At 40.1% G+C, this 21657-nt stretch overlaps 2 protein-coding genes across 3 annotated transcripts in view; one reads left to right on the top strand and one right to left on the bottom strand.

Annotated features, from left to right (window-relative positions):
* The first annotated feature begins 115 nt into the window (after positions 1-115).
* On the top strand, positions 116-5105 carry LOC307028415 (protein lifeguard 3-like). Of its 2 annotated transcripts, XM_079663409.1 has the most exons (12): positions 116-1236; positions 1730-2000; positions 2109-2176; positions 2308-2372; positions 2471-2524; positions 2669-2719; positions 2814-2853; positions 3002-3039; positions 3137-3224; positions 3561-3656; positions 3782-3835; positions 4770-5105. In XM_079663409.1, the coding sequence occupies exons 2-12, from the start codon at positions 1739-1741 to the stop codon at positions 4917-4919; spliced, it is 966 nt and encodes a 321-aa protein (XP_079519535.1). In that variant the 5' UTR covers positions 116-1236; positions 1730-1738; the 3' UTR covers positions 4920-5105. The 2 variants fall into 2 exon arrangements, with proteins under 2 accessions (XP_079519535.1, XP_079519534.1); XM_079663408.1 differs by having other exon boundaries at positions 116-2000.
* Positions 5106-5248: 143 nt separating this feature from the next.
* dars1 (aspartyl-tRNA synthetase 1) overlaps positions 5249-21657 on the bottom strand; it is a 34754-nt gene continuing 18345 nt past the window's right edge. Inside the window, exons 9-18 of the mRNA XM_079663403.1 lie at positions 18468-18527; positions 14734-14845; positions 12702-12836; positions 11261-11408; positions 9899-10045; positions 9536-9578; positions 7464-7544; positions 6793-6904; positions 6563-6634; positions 5249-5798 (exon numbers count right to left, since the gene is read on the bottom strand). Of these exons, the coding sequence (XP_079519529.1) occupies positions 5707-5798; positions 6563-6634; positions 6793-6904; positions 7464-7544; positions 9536-9578; positions 9899-10045; positions 11261-11408; positions 12702-12836; positions 14734-14845; positions 18468-18527 (1002 nt within the window). The 3' untranslated portion in view covers positions 5249-5706. The remainder of the gene's footprint in view (positions 5799-6562; positions 6635-6792; positions 6905-7463; positions 7545-9535; positions 9579-9898; positions 10046-11260; positions 11409-12701; positions 12837-14733; positions 14846-18467; positions 18528-21657) is intronic.

Below are 21657 nucleotides of genomic sequence, written 5' to 3'. Positions count from 1 at the left end.
ATTAATGAAAAATTAAAAATAAATCAAACCGTTAAGTAGGCTACATTACAAAAAATACTATTGATGTAAAAAGCCCTAGCCTTTTGTTGTAAATACTTTAATTTATTTAATTCTTTTAATGTCTTGTGAAGTTCTGTTATGTTTATTATTGGCTTCTGTATGCACCTGTCCCTTTTAAAAAAAATTGTATTTGAAGACTCTGAAAGCCATGTTAAAGAATAATTAAGAAAATAAAGTAATACTGTTGCAATTGTAAACCATGTTTATTTTATTTTATATCTCACATCCAAAACCTATGGAAGTTAATTTTTGCCACCAAAAGGGGAACAATAGTAAAAAGTAATTCTGAGAAACTGTCTCAAAATGATGACTTTGCATCATAAGATAATGAGAAGCGTTCTTAAAAAAGATTCACTATCTCATTAGAGCAAAAACAACCATCAGATAGCAGTCATAATGATTAGATAATTAAATAATAATAATGAGATAGTAAATGGTGGAAATTGGCTTCCAAAAGATGCACTGTGATTTTGCTTCAAATTACTTCTAATGTTTTTCTTTCCCCCCCCAATTTTTTTTTTTTGTTTTTTCTCTCTACGACACATTCCTTTTTAGAAATTATTTTGAGCTTAATTAACTCTGTTCAAAAATTAACCCCACCTCCACAAAAAACATGTTTGTTTTAATATTAGCCCTGCGTTAAAGTTACTAATCTATACAGAATGAGACATGTATGCTACAACAACATTCCACCTAATTAAATAATGAATTCATAGTATGACGTCAATATGGAATCAAGCCTGTTTCAGTAGACTTCTAAATAATATAGCAACACTTAACATTCCTGCTATGACATTGGTTAACTTTATAGGCTACAGCTCTAAGTCCGACAATATAGTCAACAATTGGGTCAACTAAGATGTGAATATGATTTTGTAAAACAAAAATCCTCAGGAAGAATGCTTAACATGGTAAAAATGAACTCATTGTTATGAGATGTTTTACCTAGTTTTGTTTAGGACAGTCTGTGGTGTTGGTTTTTCAGTTGTATTTTTATTATTAGTAGGAACCTGAGCAACCGGAGTGCCCATGCTTTCTAAAACACATCAGTGTAAGTTTCAGTGAAAGTATCCTATTACAGGGATGCCATCCTCACGTGGTGAAGCTTAAGACCGCATACCCCAAGAGAGAAAGGACGAAGGCACCACTGATCCCATCTCAGGCTAAAGCCAACAGGTGAGTACAATTTCTTTCTTTTATAGTTTTGGTTGATGCATGTTTTTATTTCCATCATTGTCCTCATATAATTTGTTAACGACCAATAGGTTGTTTTATATGGTGTATTTATTTGTTCACATGCAGAGTTGGTCCAGAACATAAATAAAACAAAAAAGTTCACCTTTGTTGGTTGTGTTGTAGTTTTTTTGCACATTATTTGATTGAGCTATTATAACAATGAAAGTATAAGGGTAGATAACATTTAATTGAATAACTATGTATAACAGTATGAACAGATATGAGTAGTAAGTTAGATGTTATGGCTTACCTTGTATATTAAGATAAGATAAGATAGGACTTTATTTATCCTGAAGGAAATTGTTGTGCCAGAGTTACATAGATACAATAAACACAGCAGCATAATAACAGAACTGTACACTATTCTATTGTCAATATGCCACCTGTTGATGACATGTATAATTCTGCTCATCACCACTTATCCTCTCAACAGGGTAGGATCATGACTTCTAAAACTGACGATCCTCCACCTTACGAGGTTGCAGTTCACCAACCTAAGTATGGAAACGACCCCAACCAGCAGCAAGATGGCTCCCCTCTTCCACCACCTCCATCGTACAGCCCCAGCCCCGGCCCTCCAGGCTACTGGGGCCAGGAAGGCGCCTACCCGCAGGCCGGGACGTGGGCAGCCCCTGGCTACTCTCCATCTCGGAGGCCCACCACAATACCGACTCTGTCTGCCGGAGTGCATGCATCGGACCAAGGTTCTGTGGATATGTTACAAGACGTTGTTGATGAAACCATGCATTATATTTAGATAACTTCCACATTTAATAAGTATAAATGATCATTTAACTATCCCAATTCTGCAGGGGACATGGATGACTTTATGAGCTCGCAGTGGGAAAGCACAGCTGTTCGGCATTCCTTCATTAGAAAGGTAAATATATATATTTTTTTATCAAGTGTTTCTGTTGTTCTCAGTGCCAATGATGAATCATGTAGGCTTACGCCACTGAAATGTGTTCTTGTGTGCTCAACAGAACTGCTTGGTTTTGTGTTTGTGGGCAGGTTTACTTGATTTTAACAGCACAGCTTGCCGTCACCTTTTCAGTTGTCGCTGTCTTTACATTTGTGTAAGTGTCCCTGTTCATTGTATGCAGTATAATATATTCCAAAGCTTAATGTATCTGATGTTTCACTCTGAGTAATCCCTATGTCTTTGCTGTCATAGTAAACCAGTGAGGATTTTTGTCATCAGATATCCTGGCATCTACTGGGCATCTTTGTGAGTTACACTCTAGGAAGAAAAACAAAAAACATTAGAATTTTTAGTCCAATTAGATTTAAACCTTTGCATAAACATCACTGTACTCCCATGGCATGCTGTTAAATACAATCTCACATTAATAGTGTTTTTTTCCCCCCATAGTGTGGTATATTTTATGGTTTACTGCATTCTTGTCTGCTGCAAAGGGCCGAGGTAAGCATGTCCTGACATCACTGATCCAGTGAGAAAATCATTTTACTACTGATAATGTCATGTTTTATTCATATTTGACACCATTGTTGTTCAGGAGGCGTTTCCCATGGAATCTTGTGCTGCTGGGGGTATTTGTAAGTATTCTGTGTTAGAGTGAGTATGATCTAGCAGATCGATATGGATAAACTAAAACCATAATATAACTGGAAGAATAAAAACCAAACAAAGAAAGGCAGTAAGATAGATAAAACAAAACATTTTCTTTCATGTTTTATGTTGCAGACTCTGGCCTTGTCTTACATGTCTGGAACAATTTCGAGGTTTGTTTTTTCACTCCAGTTCAAGCAATATAAACAGTACATATTTGATGATTTCACCCTGATGTTTTATGTGTCGATCGCTATGTGTCTTTTACAGCTATTATGAAACAAAGGCAGTGTTTCTGGCCATGGGAATAACAGCAATAGTTTGCATCGCTGTCACAATCTTCTGCTTCCAAACCAAGGTAGATGTGAACCTCTCTGTAGCTCAGTAGCCCGTGGCCTGTCAGAGGATGTCTTTGTTGTCAGTGTAAAAGAACTCCTTTGTCTCGCGTTACAATGGGGCACTGGGTTCCTTTAAATATTTATAACATTTCAGGATAAGATGTGAATCCAACTTCTCTGTCTGATGCAACTGCAGATGAATGAATTACATTTTTTGCCTGGAACATGACATATATACCAAATAACAATTCTTATATATTCTGATCTTCTTTCAAACGATTCTGACTGCTCTTTCATGTGGCTTGAAACCTATTACCTTTACTTTCATCCTGTTAATTACTTGTTTCTCCTCACAGGTGGACTTCACCTCCTGCGGGGGACTTCTCTGCATTGCATCCGTTGTGCTCATGATCATTGGGATTGTTACCGGCGTTGTCCTGTCTTTCCAATATGTGAGGACTCTGGTCAAATGTATTCTCTCTACTCTGGGTTTCTCCGTGTGAGGAATATCAGCTCAGTAGGGTGTTACTCTGTGACTGATTTCACATTCACAGGCCTTTCTTATGTCACTCAACAGGTTCCGTGGCTGCATATGCTCTATGCTGCAATTGGAGCCGTCATTTACACTCTGGTGAGTTTACTCTCCCATGCATTTGTAGGAGAGTGTTTTTGAGTCTTGTATCTATTGTTGTAAACACATCATTACAAATGAGACCTACCAACCAGCTGAAATTTGATTTCTAGAGCCTTAATCCATCAGGTTTGTCTTGGTTTTTGTGTAAGAAAACAAGGCCATTAGTAACATTTATCAACATTTAATTAAACATGATCAGTGAATTGTCATATTACTTCTAGATCTTTAAATATCTCTAGCCAAGTTTGAGGCACTGGTGGGATTGTCTGTCGGAAGCTACTTCCACCTCTCACTTTAGTCCAAAACAGAATAGCTTGATGACTATTGGATCCGCTGGTGTCAAATTGTGTAGAGACATTCATGGTTCCAGGGGTGTATCCCAAAAAAACCTTTCATTCACACCCCGCCCCCCCACAAAAATACATGGATGTATCTAAAGGGCCCTAGTGGTATTTTACTCCTACCACCATAATTTCATAATTTGTATTTATTCAATACTAACTTCCAAAAATATTGGCATTACCGTGGCCTTAGGTTTACTTTGTATATCAGCAAAATTAGGTATGTCTTCGCTAAGATGGTAAATATTAGCCCGATTTAGCACTTTGCTCAAAGCCACTAGTAGATGTAAACTTGAGGCATCTTTGTGCATAGATGGAAACTCTGGTCTAGTAGTGGTACTCAAGGAAATGCCAGTGTCACAAAACATTCAGATATGGAAGAAATTGTCAAATGTCTAGCCAGCTTTGTTCAGATAGCCCGAGCAATTATTGTAACATTTACAATATCTACAAATGATGTGATTCCACTTAATGCGTGAGATTAATAAAAAATGAAAAAGTACATCATCTGTGTGTAATACCACCCTGCTCTCATCAACAGATTAACACATATTTCTAATTCTGCTTTTTTACTTCTCTCCCTGTTGTAGTTTTTGGTATACAACACCCAGCTGCTCGTTGGAAACCGTGAGTTGGCCATCAACCCAGAGGAGTACATCTTTGGAGCGCTCTCTCTCTACATTGACATGGTTCACATCTTCCTCTTCGTCCTTCAAGTCGGGGGAGCCGCCACTGAATGAGCCCACGGTCAGAGCACACCCAGTTTGGACTTACAGTATATTGTTTTTTGACGTTTGTCATAATGCTAGCGCGTCAGTAAGAATGTTTTACTACCAGCTTAATACGGTGAATTCCCAAACTTTGAATTTAACTTCATATAACATTTTTTTATGTCTGTAACACCAAAGCACTTTGAAGTTGGTGCTGTGAATGAGGACACTTGAGCATAATGGTTGTTATCTAAGATTTTTTCTTCTAACATCTTGTCATTTACCATTTTCAAATGGTATTTTTAGATCATGCGTGCATCATGTAGCCATGAGAGAAAATGGAAAAACTGAGAACCATGTATTTGTTGAAGTTTTTATTATTACTTTGTGTTCAGTCCTCTTATGACATACAAAACACCTTTAGTTACAGGAACACTGCTGGAGACCTCAATAATTAGTCCTTAGTCTGTGCTGGTAGTAGGAGGGACTCTTCTGTGTTAACGTGTTTTTAACATAGAAAAAGACAAACACTGAGTTGATTCAAAGATGGATTAAGTGTATGCAGCTCTACAGGAAGTTCCAGCCAACTCCTTTTTCTCTTTTGTATGTTATTTGTTGTTGTAAGACAGCCCTGTACACCTATCAATAAAGTACATGCCTCTGTTGCAAATGCATAATTCTCCCATCTTATTGGTTAGTCAAAGTGGCACATTAGAGTCATAGGGTGGCACTAGCTCCTATTCTCTCCCTCTATGTGTATTGTGGAATTGTATTAGTATTGTTTCCCATCACCAGCACCTGCTTTGTGGTTGAGGCTTCAGGGTGTGAGGCGTTTAGGGTCACGTGGGAACATGGAGGTCTGACGAATGTTGTGGAGGCCGAGGTACAGCATGCACACTCTCTCCAGGCCTGGAAGACATGACAGCTCAATTAAAAACTTCATTTTTTAAAGAAAACCTAACTGGAGCCATTTTAACATCCAGCTTATTTTTTTTATTATTTTACCTTTTAAGTCAAGAGATGTCAAATTAACAGTTCATACGAAAAAAAAAAAAATAGTAATGAGTATATGTTAGACTGAATAAATAAACATTAATTCATAGAATATTGTTGATATCGCACATCCAATCATCTAAGGTGTCACCTTTAACAGGATTGATCATTAGAAATGTTGTGTGCTGTATACTTCTTACATAGATCTTTTTAATATTCTAATGGTTAATTGTATTTATTTCAATTAAAATATTCTTAAATGTTAGGCAAATCAAGTACCGTAATTTTCGGACTATAAGGCACACCTGAATATATGCCGCAGCAGCGGCATACCACTCTCGGTTCCACTTTTACTTTTGCGCGCTACCTGTCTCACTCTTTTCCGGCCTCCAGCTTTTCCTGCTGGAACCCGCCGCTTAAAGGTGGGGGTCCGCGGACCGGCCATAGAGCCCATAGAGTTAAAGGTGGTGGCCGTTAGCTGTAAAAATCCATAGATTAGCCGCACCGTTATATAAGCCGCAGCGTCGAAAAATTGGGAAAAAGGCGCGGCTTATAGTCCGAAAATTACGGTAATCTTTTAACTATTTACTTGTAATTTGTTTGATTATTTACTTATTACTAGGAATACAATATATTCTAGCTTTGTCTCCAGTGTGTTTGCTTGAACAGATAATCCTTACCAATGCCTCCGCCTCCATGTGGGGGGGCTCCATAACGGAAGGAGTCGATGTAAGACTTGATCTTCTCCAGATCTGTAGTATTAAAAAAGAAACAGGATGCTGAAGGACATGTATTGAACTCTTCTCAAACGATCCATTCAACACATATGTAATTCAATCTGGTGACCACTAGAGGGAGGCAGAACTCATATGCAGGTCACTTGATGCCTCTTAATCAGAGCCTCTCTTACCGATCTGGTGATGCATGGCCCTCTCAGTCAGCAGCTGAGCGTCGTGGACCCTCTGAGCTCCAGACAGGATCTCCTCTCCCCTCATGAACATGTCGTAGGAGTTGGAGTATTTCTGGACAAAAACATAAAAGAATAATCACCCATGAGGCCAACAATCTGTTAAAAGAAAGAAGGGACGAACACAGAGACAGCTAAACATAAAGATTTCAAAAAGTTGAAAAAAGAGTCTGGATCAACACAGGGACACAGTGGTGCACATTTCCACAAACAGCTCAAAATGGATGAACATTTCCAAACAAATTGCACTAATATATTTACCATATAGGTATCAACAATATAAGAAGAAAATAGCAGTGCATTTTTTGTGGCTCTGCTAGCATGTTTTACATTTGTCATGACCTCACTGCAGGGAGCTTTACTTGTTCAGCTAAATCCTGTGCGTTGCAGATCAGCCTTTTTACATCCACCTGAGAACAGACGGCTGAAGAATCTGTAGCGAGTCGAAAGCTGCTCTCTGGCCATAATGGGAGTTTAACTTCAGGTCAAACACAAAACTTGTTTGAAAAGATTGACATAACACTTGTTCCTGTAGATGTCTTACTATGCAGCCAATAAGTGTTTGTGCTGTATGAGTAAGTGTGTGTGCTTATGTGTGTAAGTGAGAGACTTACAGCGTTGTTGGGGTCAGGCATGGTGTAGAAGGGTCTCACAGCCAGGGGGTATTTATCCAGCACATAGAAGTCAGTATCATACTGAGGAAGAAAATATGTAAAATAACAACGGTCAACAGATGTTTGTGTCAAGACTTTCTGAATAGATGCATTTAGAGATATGGTCTCTAAATTAAGACTATATCTCTTCTCTTCTTGTATAATTTAAAGGTCACCTATTATGCAAAATCCACTTCTTCATGTCTTTTATACATGAACATGTGTCCCCTCTGTGGAAAGAGATTCTGAAAGTTTCAGGAACAAAGATTTTCTCTCTTTTTGTCCTGATCCATTTATGTAAAAACCTGTCTGAAAATGAAGATTTTGGCCACTCTATGATGTCATAACGATTTGTTGGCTTGTGTAACCATTAGCCAATAACCAACCAGGGTAACCCCCGCCTACATTATCACCTGAATCTCCTCCTAGAGCACCATTGTGTTCTTTTTAACCAAATATCTCTCAGAGGGGCGTGGGGAGTGGCTCCTTATTTTCATCTAAAGCAGGGGTCGGCAACCTTTTTGATATGAAGTGCCATTTAAAAAAAAATTGTTATCAGCGTGCCGACGATCGAGAATTATCAACGGGGGGGGGGTTGAGGACTTTGACGCTCGTGAACTATCAGCCGGAGGGCGGGGGAGCCTCGCTGCGGGGAAGCAGTGTGTGGACCTGTCAACGAAATTTACACATTTACCACATTTCAATAATTGGTTTGAACGGCATAATAATAAGGACAATCGTCCGTTCTGTGATTCTCCAGAACACACATGTTGTGATGTTAGGGTAATACAGAGTGAGATGAGATCGCTGTCCCTTTAAGAGAGAGAGAGAGAGAGAGGGGTGTGGCTTGTGCATGTGTGTGTGTGGATGGCAGAGCGACAGTGTGAGGGAACGTGTGTATGTTTCTGGAAGTGAAACGAGGCAGCAGAAAAACAGAGGTCTGTGATGTATTTTGTGAAACAGAAGAACAGCTAAATAAATGCAACGGCCTCCCAAGAAGAGCTCACCTCTCTCCAGTCATTTAAGCTAAAGTGGGTTATTGAACCTGAAGCTTGTTGCTTCTGCCCTCCTCGACTACGGTCTGGGAGCCGACAGGAAAGTTCAACACACAGATGGCCAGTCCGCCCCCTTTGTAGCATATTATTTAGATGAGCAGATCGCAACTGGGCTTTCAACTAAATACACAGCCACGCAAAAACTGCGGCATTTGTACAGCTCCTTATGGGTAGGCCTACTGCAATTTGTGAAGTGCTTTCTTCTGTGGTAAAACGATCAGCACTGCACCACGGAGGAAAGCGGCAAAAAGTCAGCGGGGCTGCATGGCTTCCTTCTGCAGGTAGACGCGCTCTGGCGGCGGTCTCGTTCAGGATCCGAAAATACAATTTAAATATTATTGCACACTTATTCCTAGTATGCCACTGGTTACGGTGCCGCGTGCCAGGGGTTGCCGACCCCTGGTCTAAAGTAACAGACAGAGAATCAGCACTTTTGAAACAGGGCTGAAACAGAGGGGATTATGGGATGCTATAATGCATGATCTGTTTGGTATTTGGAGCCAAACACTTCAGAGACATGTTTTGTATATATCTGAGACCTATAAGATATTGATGAAAAACAGTATACTAGGGGACCTTTAACATTACATAATGAGCTATAGACACATCTTAGACACCGGCCTCCACACTACAGGATACATGTTTTAAGGATGTCCCTTGTGTACATTTTATAAAATCGGCCAACATTACTCAGTCTTTTTTATCAAGAGCAGTGAGTATAAAGACCCCTTTATGTTGTACATATTGTAACTTCTCTCTTAAGTGCTAACTTGATAATTACATCACTGGGCTATGTCAAACACTGTGATTAAAGCAGCAGACAGGTGCTGATTATAATCCTGCAGCCCATCAAACTATGACTTTTTTATATTTGAAATCCACCCACAGAGATCCAGATACATTTTTTCCCACCCTTCAGTCAGTGTCCAACCCCTAATGAAACACCCATATGTATTAATGAAACACATTTCAACCAACCTTTTCCTTGACAAGACGTCCAAGCAGCTTTTCATTGGGTGTACTGCAGAAAAAAAGAAAGACATTTACTTAGAAAATATAACTTTATATTATTTTGTCCCGTTGTTTACCAGCAACTCACCTGCAAGTAAATATCATAAAATAAATGTTCTTAGTGGTTTTACGCTGTTTCAATAAAAACATTTTAAATTAACTGTGTAAAAAACAGTCGTGATCAAAGAAAGGCTTGAATGTTAAAATCAAGTTTTTAGTCTGATGTCCCCTTTCCTCTGTTTAAACTCAAGTCCAAATGTATTTCTGCTATTGTCAAATCAAGTCAGAATGAGTGGGATTTGGCAGCAGAGTTGTGTGATGGATTCTGACCTGAGGTCTTCCTCGTCGCCCATCTCCACCCCGGCCTGGTGCAGCATGGCCAGAGCCTCGGTGTACTCCAGCCTCAGAGTTGGCTCCAGGAATTTGAAAGGCTCGCTGGGGTACTGCTTGTTCACCGTCAGGATCTCCGTCTGGAAGCTGACGCGGAGAGATACACACATTCAAATCTACTAACCAGGATTCAGAATTCCTGCCCACACACAGCCAAATGCCAGACAAGTTGCTGTTGGTGGTTCACTTAACGAGGTCACAGCCCACACTTACTTACAGAGGATAATATAAGGGAGGGGCTTTTTATATTTTTCTAAAGCATATTCTACATTTGTCTTACTATAAACAGAGCAAAACTTGTGGAGGTAGAAAAAAGGAGCAATGCTTGTAACTCAATCACAAGTGACAAAACAAAGGTGCTAAAATATTAGGCTGAATGGCAAAAGCATCATCAATGTTTTTCAAAGCAGCATGAGACACAACTAACAGATTTTGCATGTAGAATTATTATTACGTCAAGGAGGAACAGCGAGAAGTCATGATAGCAACAGCTAAAATGTCAAAGCGCCCTGAGAAAGAGGAACAGAGATTGTTTTTGGAACAGACAGAAAGGGACATTTACACTATAAAGGAGGCTGGTATCATTATGGAACCAAATATCACCTATTTTCGGAACAAAACCAGATAAAAAGTGGAAAATAAACACAAATGTTCCCCGAACTGTCCAATGTAAAGTCCCTTCTACTTTTCTCAATTAACAATATTCTCAAGAATTCATGCTGACTGCTAACAGGAGAGACATTGAACAATACAGCATGGCTACAGAATACTTAGAATGCTAGTAAAAAATAGATTTGATGATTAAACTGAAACTAAATGCAGAATAACTTTATAAATCCCTCATTTAGGCAGCCTGTTTGGATGTGTCACCATGTACGCTGCCAGTCTGTTCTTCATCAGGGCTGCCATGACAAATAAATAAAATATGGGCCCGCCAAAAGAGCTTTGCCTTGTATTTTAGTTTAACAGCAATTTACATGTGTTGCACTGAGTCTCTCCACTAGGTGGCACTAAAGCCACATGGGCAGAAGTGGGTGAAAACTTTTAAAGATGGATTCTACAGCTGAAATAGTTCTACCCTACAATATTTGGACTTTTCCCCACCAACTGAATTTTCATTTCAGGAATTGATTCTGTCGACTGTTTGGAGTAGGAAAACAATCCTAAAAGCACTCTGGGATGTAATCTGTTTCTGGTTCTACCGTCACCTCAGTATGAGTAAAACAAATACCCTGAAAACGTGTTAAGTCAAAATCAAAAATGTTGTTAGTTTGAGCTCCACTGAATGAATCCAGATCTTACTTGTCCCTCAGGCCCTTGAAGATCTGCACCATGGTGTCAGTGATGGAGTCGATGACCTCGTGGTAATGATAGCTGAAGGCCATCTCGATATCCAGACCCACAAACTCGGTCAAGTGACGGTGGGTGTTGGAGTCCTCTGCCCTGAAAACTGAACGGATGCCAAATTGATATAAATGTCTTAACAGGGGAAATGGAGTAAAAGTGGCAGGATGCAAAAAGATATACCCCTGACCAGGTCACAATCCAAAAGAACACTAAAAAGGTCACCAGGGTAACCATCTGGACACAATATTCCCATGATGTCACACAATCAATGTGTTTGAATACTATTATATCACCAGTAAAGGCAACAATAAAATACTAGTGATCCTATTAAAATGCTAATCATAAACCAGACATGTAGCTACTGTAAGTCCTTCTCCTTTATTGTTACTTTTATTCTATCCTGGATTGTTATATCTATGCGATGAATGCTAGAGTCTAAATCATCACTGATGGCAGGTACTTTTGTGATCATTATTAAATAATAAGTGCAATAAGCAATCAGCCGGAGCTGTGAAGTGTTGGAGGGTTTGCTGATGTGCGCTTTTCTTTCTTTCTGTTCTTTTAAATTGACGGGTCTTTACACATGCATGCAAGCAGGCAATTAAAGTTGCTTCAATGTGGAAATCAGGTATGTGCACTTGCACACAATTTCATTTTGAAAAAACCTGCATATGTACGGATTTATAGATCTGTACATGCATATTTATGCTTTGGTATGCCCACAGAGTCTATCACCTACATAGTTATATGGCATGCATTTGCTGAAACAACTCTAAACTACATATGGCAACAGTACTTCTGGCCACTGGGATTTTGAGTCCCAATTCTCCTTACTAGATGAATTGGAGCATCCGTATCTAAGGCAACAGTGGTAAGTAAACAGTTTCCTTAGAAGCAGTGATGACCTTAAGCCCTTTGATTTCTCTGCAGAGCTTCAGAGAAGCAGACCTCGGCCCGCTCTGCAGAATACTAAATGACCGCCATCTCTCCAATGTTTCATTGATTTCGGTGCCAAGACGTGTTTTACTTTAAAATAACATGCGTGAGGCAAATGAAAAAGGAAGACTGCATATCGAATGTGTTGTATGTTTGTTATTTTGTTACATTCAATCAGATGGTGGCAGTGTTAGCTTACCTGAAGAACTGAGCGGTCTACTAAACTCAGAACAGCGCCGTAAAGTATTTTACAAGTCCATTGTGTCACCAGCACTCTGCTGCCTCTCTGACCCCGGTGAAAGCAACAGGGGGAGGTCTGTTAAAGTTTAACACTCTAAATGCATTTGCAGCCATTTTCAAACTGTCATCCCAGTTAATGGGGTCCACGTTCTTTTTCACGACACTCTTGCTGCTCATTTGGCAGTCAGTGAATGAGAATGTGTTGAGTGGACAGTCTCACCTGGACCCACACAGAAGACCTTGTCAAAGTCAGCACAGATGCACATCTGCTTGTAGAGCTGGGGGGACTGGGCCAGGTAGGCGCTGGTCTTGAAGTAAGACACAGTGAAGACATTGGCTCCGCCCTCGCTGGCAGCTAGAAGTGTAAAGACACAACTTTTAGATATGAGATGAGGTTTTACCATCACGAAATGCTTCAAATACAACTGTATTTGACAAACACACACACACTTTGCAGTAAACTGAGATTTCTCCGTTTACAAATGTAGACACGCCACCCTAATGATGGTATACACATGAGGGATGGAGAGTCAGCACATAGTCTCTGTTCATCTTTATTCACCATACATCTATAAATGCATGAACTAAGAAATTGTCTGTATATTATTAACATGTAAATGAATGAATGGCAATATGATGCAATAATATGTTTTATAATCATTACAAATGAAAGAAAAACAGCTTTTTTAATTGTTTTGTGAAATAAAGTTCTATCAAAGGTAGTTTAATGAATTAGTTTGACTGAATTTGTGCTAATTTAAAAGGTGTGTGATGAAAGGCTGAAGGAAAAATATGTTTTTGTTTCCCTGGCACAAAATGGAAATGGATAACAGACAAAGAAAAGACAGAAAAAACATCAACATTGGCCAAAGTAATATTCTAAACATGGATATCGGCTGACACATTTGCAATCAGGGGCAATCCTAACATATTTCCGTTTCGAAAGAGGTATCAGTTGGAACTCCATTAAACTAGTTTGTAATGTTTTTTTGTTGAACAATAAGAATATTCCTTTGACTTCAGGGCAACAGAGACTATGCCACAGACCTTTCACTTGTTTGGATGTTCACAAAAGTCAAAAAATGTCATCAAAAAACTAATAACAGCTGCCTTGCAATTTATCAAAACAAACAAACAAATACTGGCCTAACGCACGCCAGACTGTCACAACACATCTGTGCTTCCTTATTTGGCACATGCGTCAGAGGGTACTATCTGATATTCTCTCATTCCCACGTCAATAGCAGGGTGTGGATTCACACAGCACACGCTGTGTACCATGGGTGTGTGCAGGCAGGAAGATGCGGTTTTAACAAAAAGCACACATTGTACACTACGACTACACTACTGGTGCCGCCAAAATAAAAGAGCGCCACTTTTGAATTTAGCCATGCCAGGCTAGGCCCATATCATTGGCTCTTAAAGAAAAGAGGAAGTGAGACTGTCGTAGGTTGTGCCACAGTCTATTTCAAATCCCAGAGGCATGTGGGAGTGCACAGAAGTGTACTTTTTCTTGTGAGAAATTCAATATACTATAATAGATGATTTTAGACAAATCCTGCTGACTTACATAAAGCTTGTATTATTATATTATAAAACACCACACAGAGCTTTTTTCTCTAGGCTTTTAAGATCAAATGTATTCCAACTTAAGTTTAATCACAAGGTAAACTGTATACATGTCATCCCCCATATGTGATGTAGAGGAAAAACACCAGGGTAAGAGGGGCAGCGTGTCAGGAAACTCAAAATAACTTTCTTGCGAATATCTGTGCGTAGATCTCTAACTCTTCTTCTTTCAATAAAAGAGGAGAATGTCTTTTGGGAGCAAGCTTATGAAAGGCCTCTCCTGTCAAATTAGAAAGGCAAGGTGTGGAAATGTGCGAGTGGAGGAGCTGATGTGAGAGTTGGTCGATGCATCTCAATTCTCATTGGGCTGGATTAAAATCCTGATTGGTCTTAAACAAAAAGAATATTTCTTATACCTCCCTGTCAGTTGTTTGCTTCAAAACTAATTTTTATGACTGTTTGTTACTCACTCAAACTGTTTTTCAAAAGTTTGATATGAAAAATAATGGATACAGGAAACCGACTTTACAACTGTCACACGGTGACTCACGGGACACCTGTGGGTGGTGATATGGAAACAAGCGTGCCTCTACTTAAACATGCAATACAAATATGATTCATTTCATGTTTAGTGTTCCCTTCCCCCTGGTGCAGGATCAACGTGACGGTTAGTGTGTTTGTACCTGATATGATTTTAGGGGTCTGGATCTCCACAAAGCCCTTATTGGTGAGGGTGTCTCTGAAGAGCTTGCACACTCCTGACTGCAGGCGGAAGATGGCCTGGCTGGTGGTGGTCTTTGGGAGGAAACACACACACAGGGAGATTACCACACGTAGCTTGATTTATTGGATTTATTACGCAATCATAACAGATGTTTTAAAAAATGAGACTGCCAATATCTGCTCTCGACGTGAAGGGCGAAGCATTTATTTGCTGGCAAGGGCAGAACGTGCTTATAAAAGCCAGCCGGAGCCCCAGGTACTGCAGACCTATCATTATGAATGTAAATGCTGAAACCCAGGGCGGGGTCCAAAAACAGCTCAAACTAAAACTAGGAGATTACTGTAAACCCTAGCCCCAAATCCCCCTCCAAAACTGCAACAGTTAGGCCACAGAGCATGTCAGAAACACTCCCATTCGATCAACTGACTCATCTCAAATGACCTCAACATTTTCAGCAGTTGAGGTTTACTTGCTGTCCGTTATTTTACATCTCCATGAAGACAGATCTCGGTCCCTTTCGAGATTCACAGCTCTGCGTTAATTAAAAGGTTTCACTCTTTTTTTCCCCCACCATTACTCGTGGCTTCCTCTCTTGGATAACAGTTTGCAGAATGGAAAGGTGATAATGTCCAAATAGTGGCAGGCTCATTAACCTGTAGACATTGCTTCAGGGCTGTCTGGCTGTTCCTTTTCTTTCAGTCTAAATCTGAATTTGTTACAAAAAGAAGAAGACGAGTAAGAGGTAAATTTGTCCGTTTGGAAAAACCTTTAAAGAGCTGTGAACCAAAACTATCATTTTAACCACATATTTCATATTGCTCATTTCTGCCTTTAGCTTCGTGTCAAACCTGGGAAAATCAAAACCAGTATGTGCAGGACCACTTTCAGAGATTAGAAAGCACTTCCTGTTTACAGACTGTCTACAGAGTAAAGGTGATGAGTGGGTGGGTAGCGGTTAGCACACTTTCAAACTGTTTCTGATGGTGTCCCAAGAGTGTGGGGCCACATATAGACCTGCACCTCGCATACCTCAATGTGGCACGCAGCACTGGTTTGATGCCCGCCTGCGGGATGATCCACCACAGAAGGGTTTCAATGTTTTCCTGGGTTCACCTTTATTCTTCTTTTTAGTAACGTGGAGAGTTTCCACTTCAACAAAGGTTCAATAATTGGATTCTGTGCCGTTTGAATGCTGTTTACTGATATATAGTTATATATATATATATATAGAGTTTTCCACAGTAGCAAAACATTTCCAGTGTGACAACAATAGGCCAAGCTGAAACAAATAATCAATCAGAGGCTGACAGAAAATAATCTCCTACTTTAGGTTTAAAGTTTTACTTTATTATAAAATGTCAAATACCGTAATTTTCGGACTATAAGGCGCACCTGAGTATAAGCCGCAGCAGCTAAATTGAATGATGTGTACATATATAAGCCGCACTGGACTATAAGCCGCAGGTGTTTTAATGTTTAATTACCATATGTAAGGGTTCGTGCACAGAGGGGATTGTCGGGAAAGAGATGGCTGTTTGAGGAAGCTCCCATTTATTAACATTTCAACAAACAAGTTGCATATTTGCATAACGTATTCAAGTGTTACCATTTAGTGCAATAGTAGCTACAGAACATGTACTGTACTGTGCTGTGTAAACTGTACTGTATCACATAGCGTTTCAGACACACAAACTTTTCAACTTTCAAACTTAAACGGTGCGCTCCCAGCGCACGTACCGGCAGTGATCTACAGCAGTGGTTTTCAACCAGTGGTACGGGGACAAACTGTCTCGCTCTCGTAATGTCTGTCTGTCTTGCTCTCGTTCTGTCTCTCGTACCACTCTCGGTTCCACTTTTACTTTTGCGCGCTAACTGTCTCACTCTTTTCCAGCCTCCAGCTTTTCCTGCTGGAGCCCGCCGCTTAACGGTGGGGGGCGCGGACCGGCCACAGAGCCCATAGAGTTAAAGGTGGTGGACTGTAACCTGTAAAATCCATAGATTTAGGAGGTCCCCTAGTGGCCGTTAGCTGTAAAAAATCCATAGATTAGCCGCACCGTTATATAAACCGCAGCGTCGAAAAATGGGGAAAAAGGCGCGGCTTATAGTCCGAAAATTACGGTATTCACTTGTTACAGCTTGTTAAATGCAAGGATTAGCTGCTTTTCTTTCTCTAATGTGATAGCAAACTGAAAATCTTGAGAATTTGTTTTTACATTAGAAAACTAGCAACTTGGGCTTTAAAGAATTCATATTTTTCAAACTTCGGGCGCATGAGTAAATTGTATTTTCACCCCCCTTCAAATGGCCTACGTATACAAAAAAATGTATAAGCGTAAGCTATATTGAGAACAATTTCACCGCTTAACTTTGCTGTCAGACAGCTCATTCTGATATTGAACTGAAGAAAACTAAAATTGACATTTAAAATACAAATAAAATGTCAAGCTAATATTTCCAGTGATATCGAGTAAACACTTTATGTTACGGATGGTCAAGTTAGACGGGAAGTTCTGTAGAAACTAAATGATTATTGGTTGAGGCACATGGTTCCCTTTTGGAGTGTCTGTGTTCAGTGTGGGAAGCACTTTATAGCTTCACTCCGCTCTAAAGTGCAGAACTGATGACAGACCTGCGTCCACCAGCTCAAAGAGCTCCGTGCTACAGAAACAGGTGTTGTTGTGAGGCTGTGTGGTGTGAGCGTCTTCCTGCCTGCCGCACAACACATGTGAGGGGCACAGATCAAAGACAATGAAATGCTTTGCGGCTAGGTATCTGCTGCTGCTGGCACAGGGTTAGCACATCTCCCACATTGTTAGAGACTGATAGCATCAGCCCGCTAAATCACAGACTACCTCCGTTTGATTTGCATTTTTTAATGGCGTAAAATGTTGCCAGCCTTCACTTTTAAATCAAAAATGCTTAATATTTCTCCTTTGATTGTTAATTAAACCATTTTTTAGTTTACTATGTGATTAAATGTTAGTTACATTAAAGTGGTCCATTATTCTAATCTTCAGTTTCCTATTTGTATGTTGTGTCTCTACTGTGACATGTTTCCATGCTTCATCCATTTTCAAAAAGCTCTTTATTTTTCTCATACTGCCTGTCCTGCAGCACCTCTTTTCACCCTCTGTCTGAAACCAGAGCCCAGTCTGCTCTGATTGGTTCGCTGGCTGGCTCTGTTGTGATTGGTCAACCGCTTAACGATGTCCCACCCCGTATCACGAACAATGCGTTGGAGCATTAGCCTTTTGAAGAGTGAGTATCACATGGTGATGTCACTATGGCGCGAAAGTATACAAAGGACTCCAATGGAGGCATTTAATAAGAAGGGGGGTTGTGGGAGAGAAACTCCCACTGGAGGGAACTTTGGGATTTAAGCCTTTGCAGACCATTGAAATGCAAACAATAAAACAAGAAACCCCTTGTTATTATAGAACTTGAACATTTAAAATGAATTAAACGACTCGTTTCGCAAGAAAATATCGATAATTAGCCCTGAAAAGACTTGCTTGAACGGATATAGCCTCAAATATCTAAGCTAACAGGTCTTTTCATCTCCCCAGATATACACACAAGCATCAAATGTGAACTAGGCAGATTGGATTTATCAAGACAGATCCTGTGCTGGCTGTGTCACGAGCTCACTGATTTTTTCACTTATTTTTCTCCTCAGCTCAGGTAGCAACTTACCCTGAGATCAATCACCCTGTTGTCCAGCTTTGTGTCCTGGTTGACTGTGGCTCTGCCTTCCTGAGGGCAAACAGAAAAACATGATCAGATAACCAAAAAAATACCCAGACTATGAAATATTCAACAATGAAACTGATCTGTTCTTGGTGTTTGCGGCCAGTCATGTGTACATTTTTAGAGGAAGACAATACAAGGTCACATGAAAGTCAGTCTCAGTTTAAAAACAATAGTTCACATATCAGCTAACGTAGATTATTATTCCTGGGAAAAAACAAATACCAGCTTGTTATTTCTCCTAATAAAACACAGCACAATGACCATTCTTAAACAAACAAGTAATAATATTAAATTTGCTTTGTTTCTTGCAACAACTATTACTTTGACAAAAAAAAAAAAATCTGCAATATGGGACAACAGGGCAATAAAAAGGAAAGAATAAAAAACAAATGAAAGAATAAATGTTTCACCACAGGAGGAACCACTGCTTCCAGGGTCGTAGATGTCAGGCTTCCTCAGAACCCGCTGGGGTTTGAGCTAATAGCCTGTGTAGCCACATCCTGCTCCAAAGAGCCCCACGCAGAGGGGGCAGAAGGTTAGACGGCGTACAGTTGGATAGGCTGGGCTGTTAGGCTCCTGTCTCTCGGGAGGGCAGGTGCTGCTACGAGTGTGTGACTGACATGCTGAATCCCCCAGAAAGCACCTGGATGCTGCTGCAGCTGCGGAGATGGGCTTACTGGATAAACATGCAGCACCTCTCAGCTGTCTCCCTGGTACAGTGGGGGCCATTTATAGATGTTCTCATGATGTATAACTGAAGTAATAGGATAATATATAATTTTATATTGGAGAAGATGGATCCAAAGCTGAAGGAAAACTATAGCTTTTTTGGTGTGGCAATTATTTGACTGCATCCATTAGTAATGATCTGGATTTGACAGCATCACACAGCTGTGGCTGCTTTATTGTTACACTTTGAATAAAGCAAATTCATATTCCTCAGAGAAATATGTTTTGTTCCCAGAATGCAGTTCAATATTTCAGTTATTTTGTTGTTGTCAAGATTACTACACTGCTACATCAATGTTTTTCAACTTGTTTGACCAGACACAAAGCCTATACTGCTGTACCCATATGCAGAGAGTTATTCAATGATACATATTGGTTCACAATGTAAAAACCAAACCTAGAAGAATATAATATATAGTTTCTTGAGTTGAATCACCAAACGATCACACCTTAATCAAACTGACTGATGATGACAAATCTGCTGATTCACGCTGCAAAACAGCAGCCTCAACTTTAATGACAATTATAGCTAGGGGTGGAAATGTATTGCATACAAATATGTGTCATATGGTAGAATGCTTTTTACATTCAGACAACAATAAACAAATCAAATGCTCAAGAAAAGAAAGAGAAGACAATCAGAATAACCATATTTGTTGTCTATCTTAATTATGGTATAGTTCGATCATAATAACAGTTTTGGGAGAGTGGCTTTAGAGGGAGACTTGTAGCTAAAAGGATGTCCGTTTTGCAACTCTCTCACTGGATTTAGCAATTGATGGAGCTAGCGCTTATAGCTATTTCAATCAGCGACATAGGGCTAGGTTTTTCTAATTGAATAATTCCTTAAAATCAAGTTTACTCTTGCTGTCTTCTCCAATTCTACCTACCCACGATTTAATAAGCACCTAAACTGTGGGTGGGGAACGTAATGACTTCTTGAATGCATCATGATTCTCCCAAATGATTCAGCATTGTTTGCTTAATTGGAATTCAAAAGCCCTGGCTCTTATGAACACGGTGTGAGGAAATCACAGTTTGCATGGAGAGGGCTAAACCTCACAGGGTGACGTTACTCACAGAATGTCATGTTAATCAGTGTGAGTCATTCTCCTCTGGATTTTGTTTATTTAACCAGGTTTAACTACACAATACTTGTGTCTGCCAAAAACATGAATATGTATTCTCCTTTGTGAATATTCTCTCTAGGAAGAGCAGAACATTCTGTGGATATGCTGAGGATTTTCTTTCATTGTAAAGTATACAATAAGTCTATGCTCAGTGGTTTATTATTTTGCAGTCATTGTGTAGTCTGACCAAACCTATCTATTTGCATCATGAGTATTAGACACTGTTTTTCTACAGTGAACATTTGGAGTCAGACTTTTATTTATTTATAGGTCCCATTTCATGGCCATTTCCAGTGATCATAATTCCATTGTTGAGGTCTACGAGAATAGATTTATATTGTGCAATTTTCCAAAATCACTTTGGTTTCTCAAACAGCATCTCTGTAAACTACGTGTATTCACTGAATTTCACTCTGCCTTTAACGGCTCGTTGTAGCTCCAATAGCTCCAGCCCCCACCCTCCCTGTGAGCACAGTATGCTCTGATTGGTCGGAACGTTGTGAATCTCGCTGAGCTCCGTGGAGGTGTGGTTTCTTTGTTTAGCGATACACAGCCAGAGTCACCCTGAGCACACACAAAGTCACAGCCCAAGTAAAAACAATAAGTGTGGCTTGATATTGAGTAAGAAAAAGGTTGATAAAGGCTGTGAGAATGGGTCTGCAGAGAGAATTTCGCGCGATCCCAACTGTCTGTTATCAGCCAGCAGCCAGGGAGGAGAGATCAGCAGAGCTGCTTGCACTGATTGTGTGTGTGAGGAAGTCCGTGGATTGGTCAATTTGGACCAATCAGCGGGGGCTTAACGTAACGGCTCCACGGATTGGTCCATTTGGTTCCGGGTAATGCATGACATCATGAGTTACCCGGAAGAATCAATGGACAGTGACGTATCGAGTTTTACTCGCTACAGGGTGTACTTTGAGGGTTTTGACTCTGCAGACCATAGATGCATAAAAACCTTCATAACACACAAAGGGACGGGTAATAACCAGAAAAGCATGACATGGGACCTTTAAGTCAAGTCTAAGGCCCCATTTACACGGGAGCGCAAAAAAACCGAATTCGACATACAAAAAGTCTTCTGTTCACACGGATACGGCTCAATAAACGTGTCCCTTCACACGAGACCGCTCGACCCACTGGAGACGCTGTAGTACATATGCCGGGCCTGTAAGTGGTGCTGTACTTCCGCCACAAAATACACCAAAAGCAGCGAAGAAGACCCCCGAGCATGGTTACCTGGCTGCCCTTCGGTTTATTCTCCGCGGTGGATTTAG

This window comes from Notothenia rossii (assembly GCF_949606895.1).
Source record: "Notothenia rossii genome assembly, chromosome: 2".
Classification (NCBI taxonomy): Eukaryota; Metazoa; Chordata; class Actinopteri; order Perciformes; family Nototheniidae; genus Notothenia; species Notothenia rossii.
The sequence above is the reverse complement of the archived record's forward strand: the minus strand, read 5'-3'. Positions and strand labels throughout refer to the sequence as shown.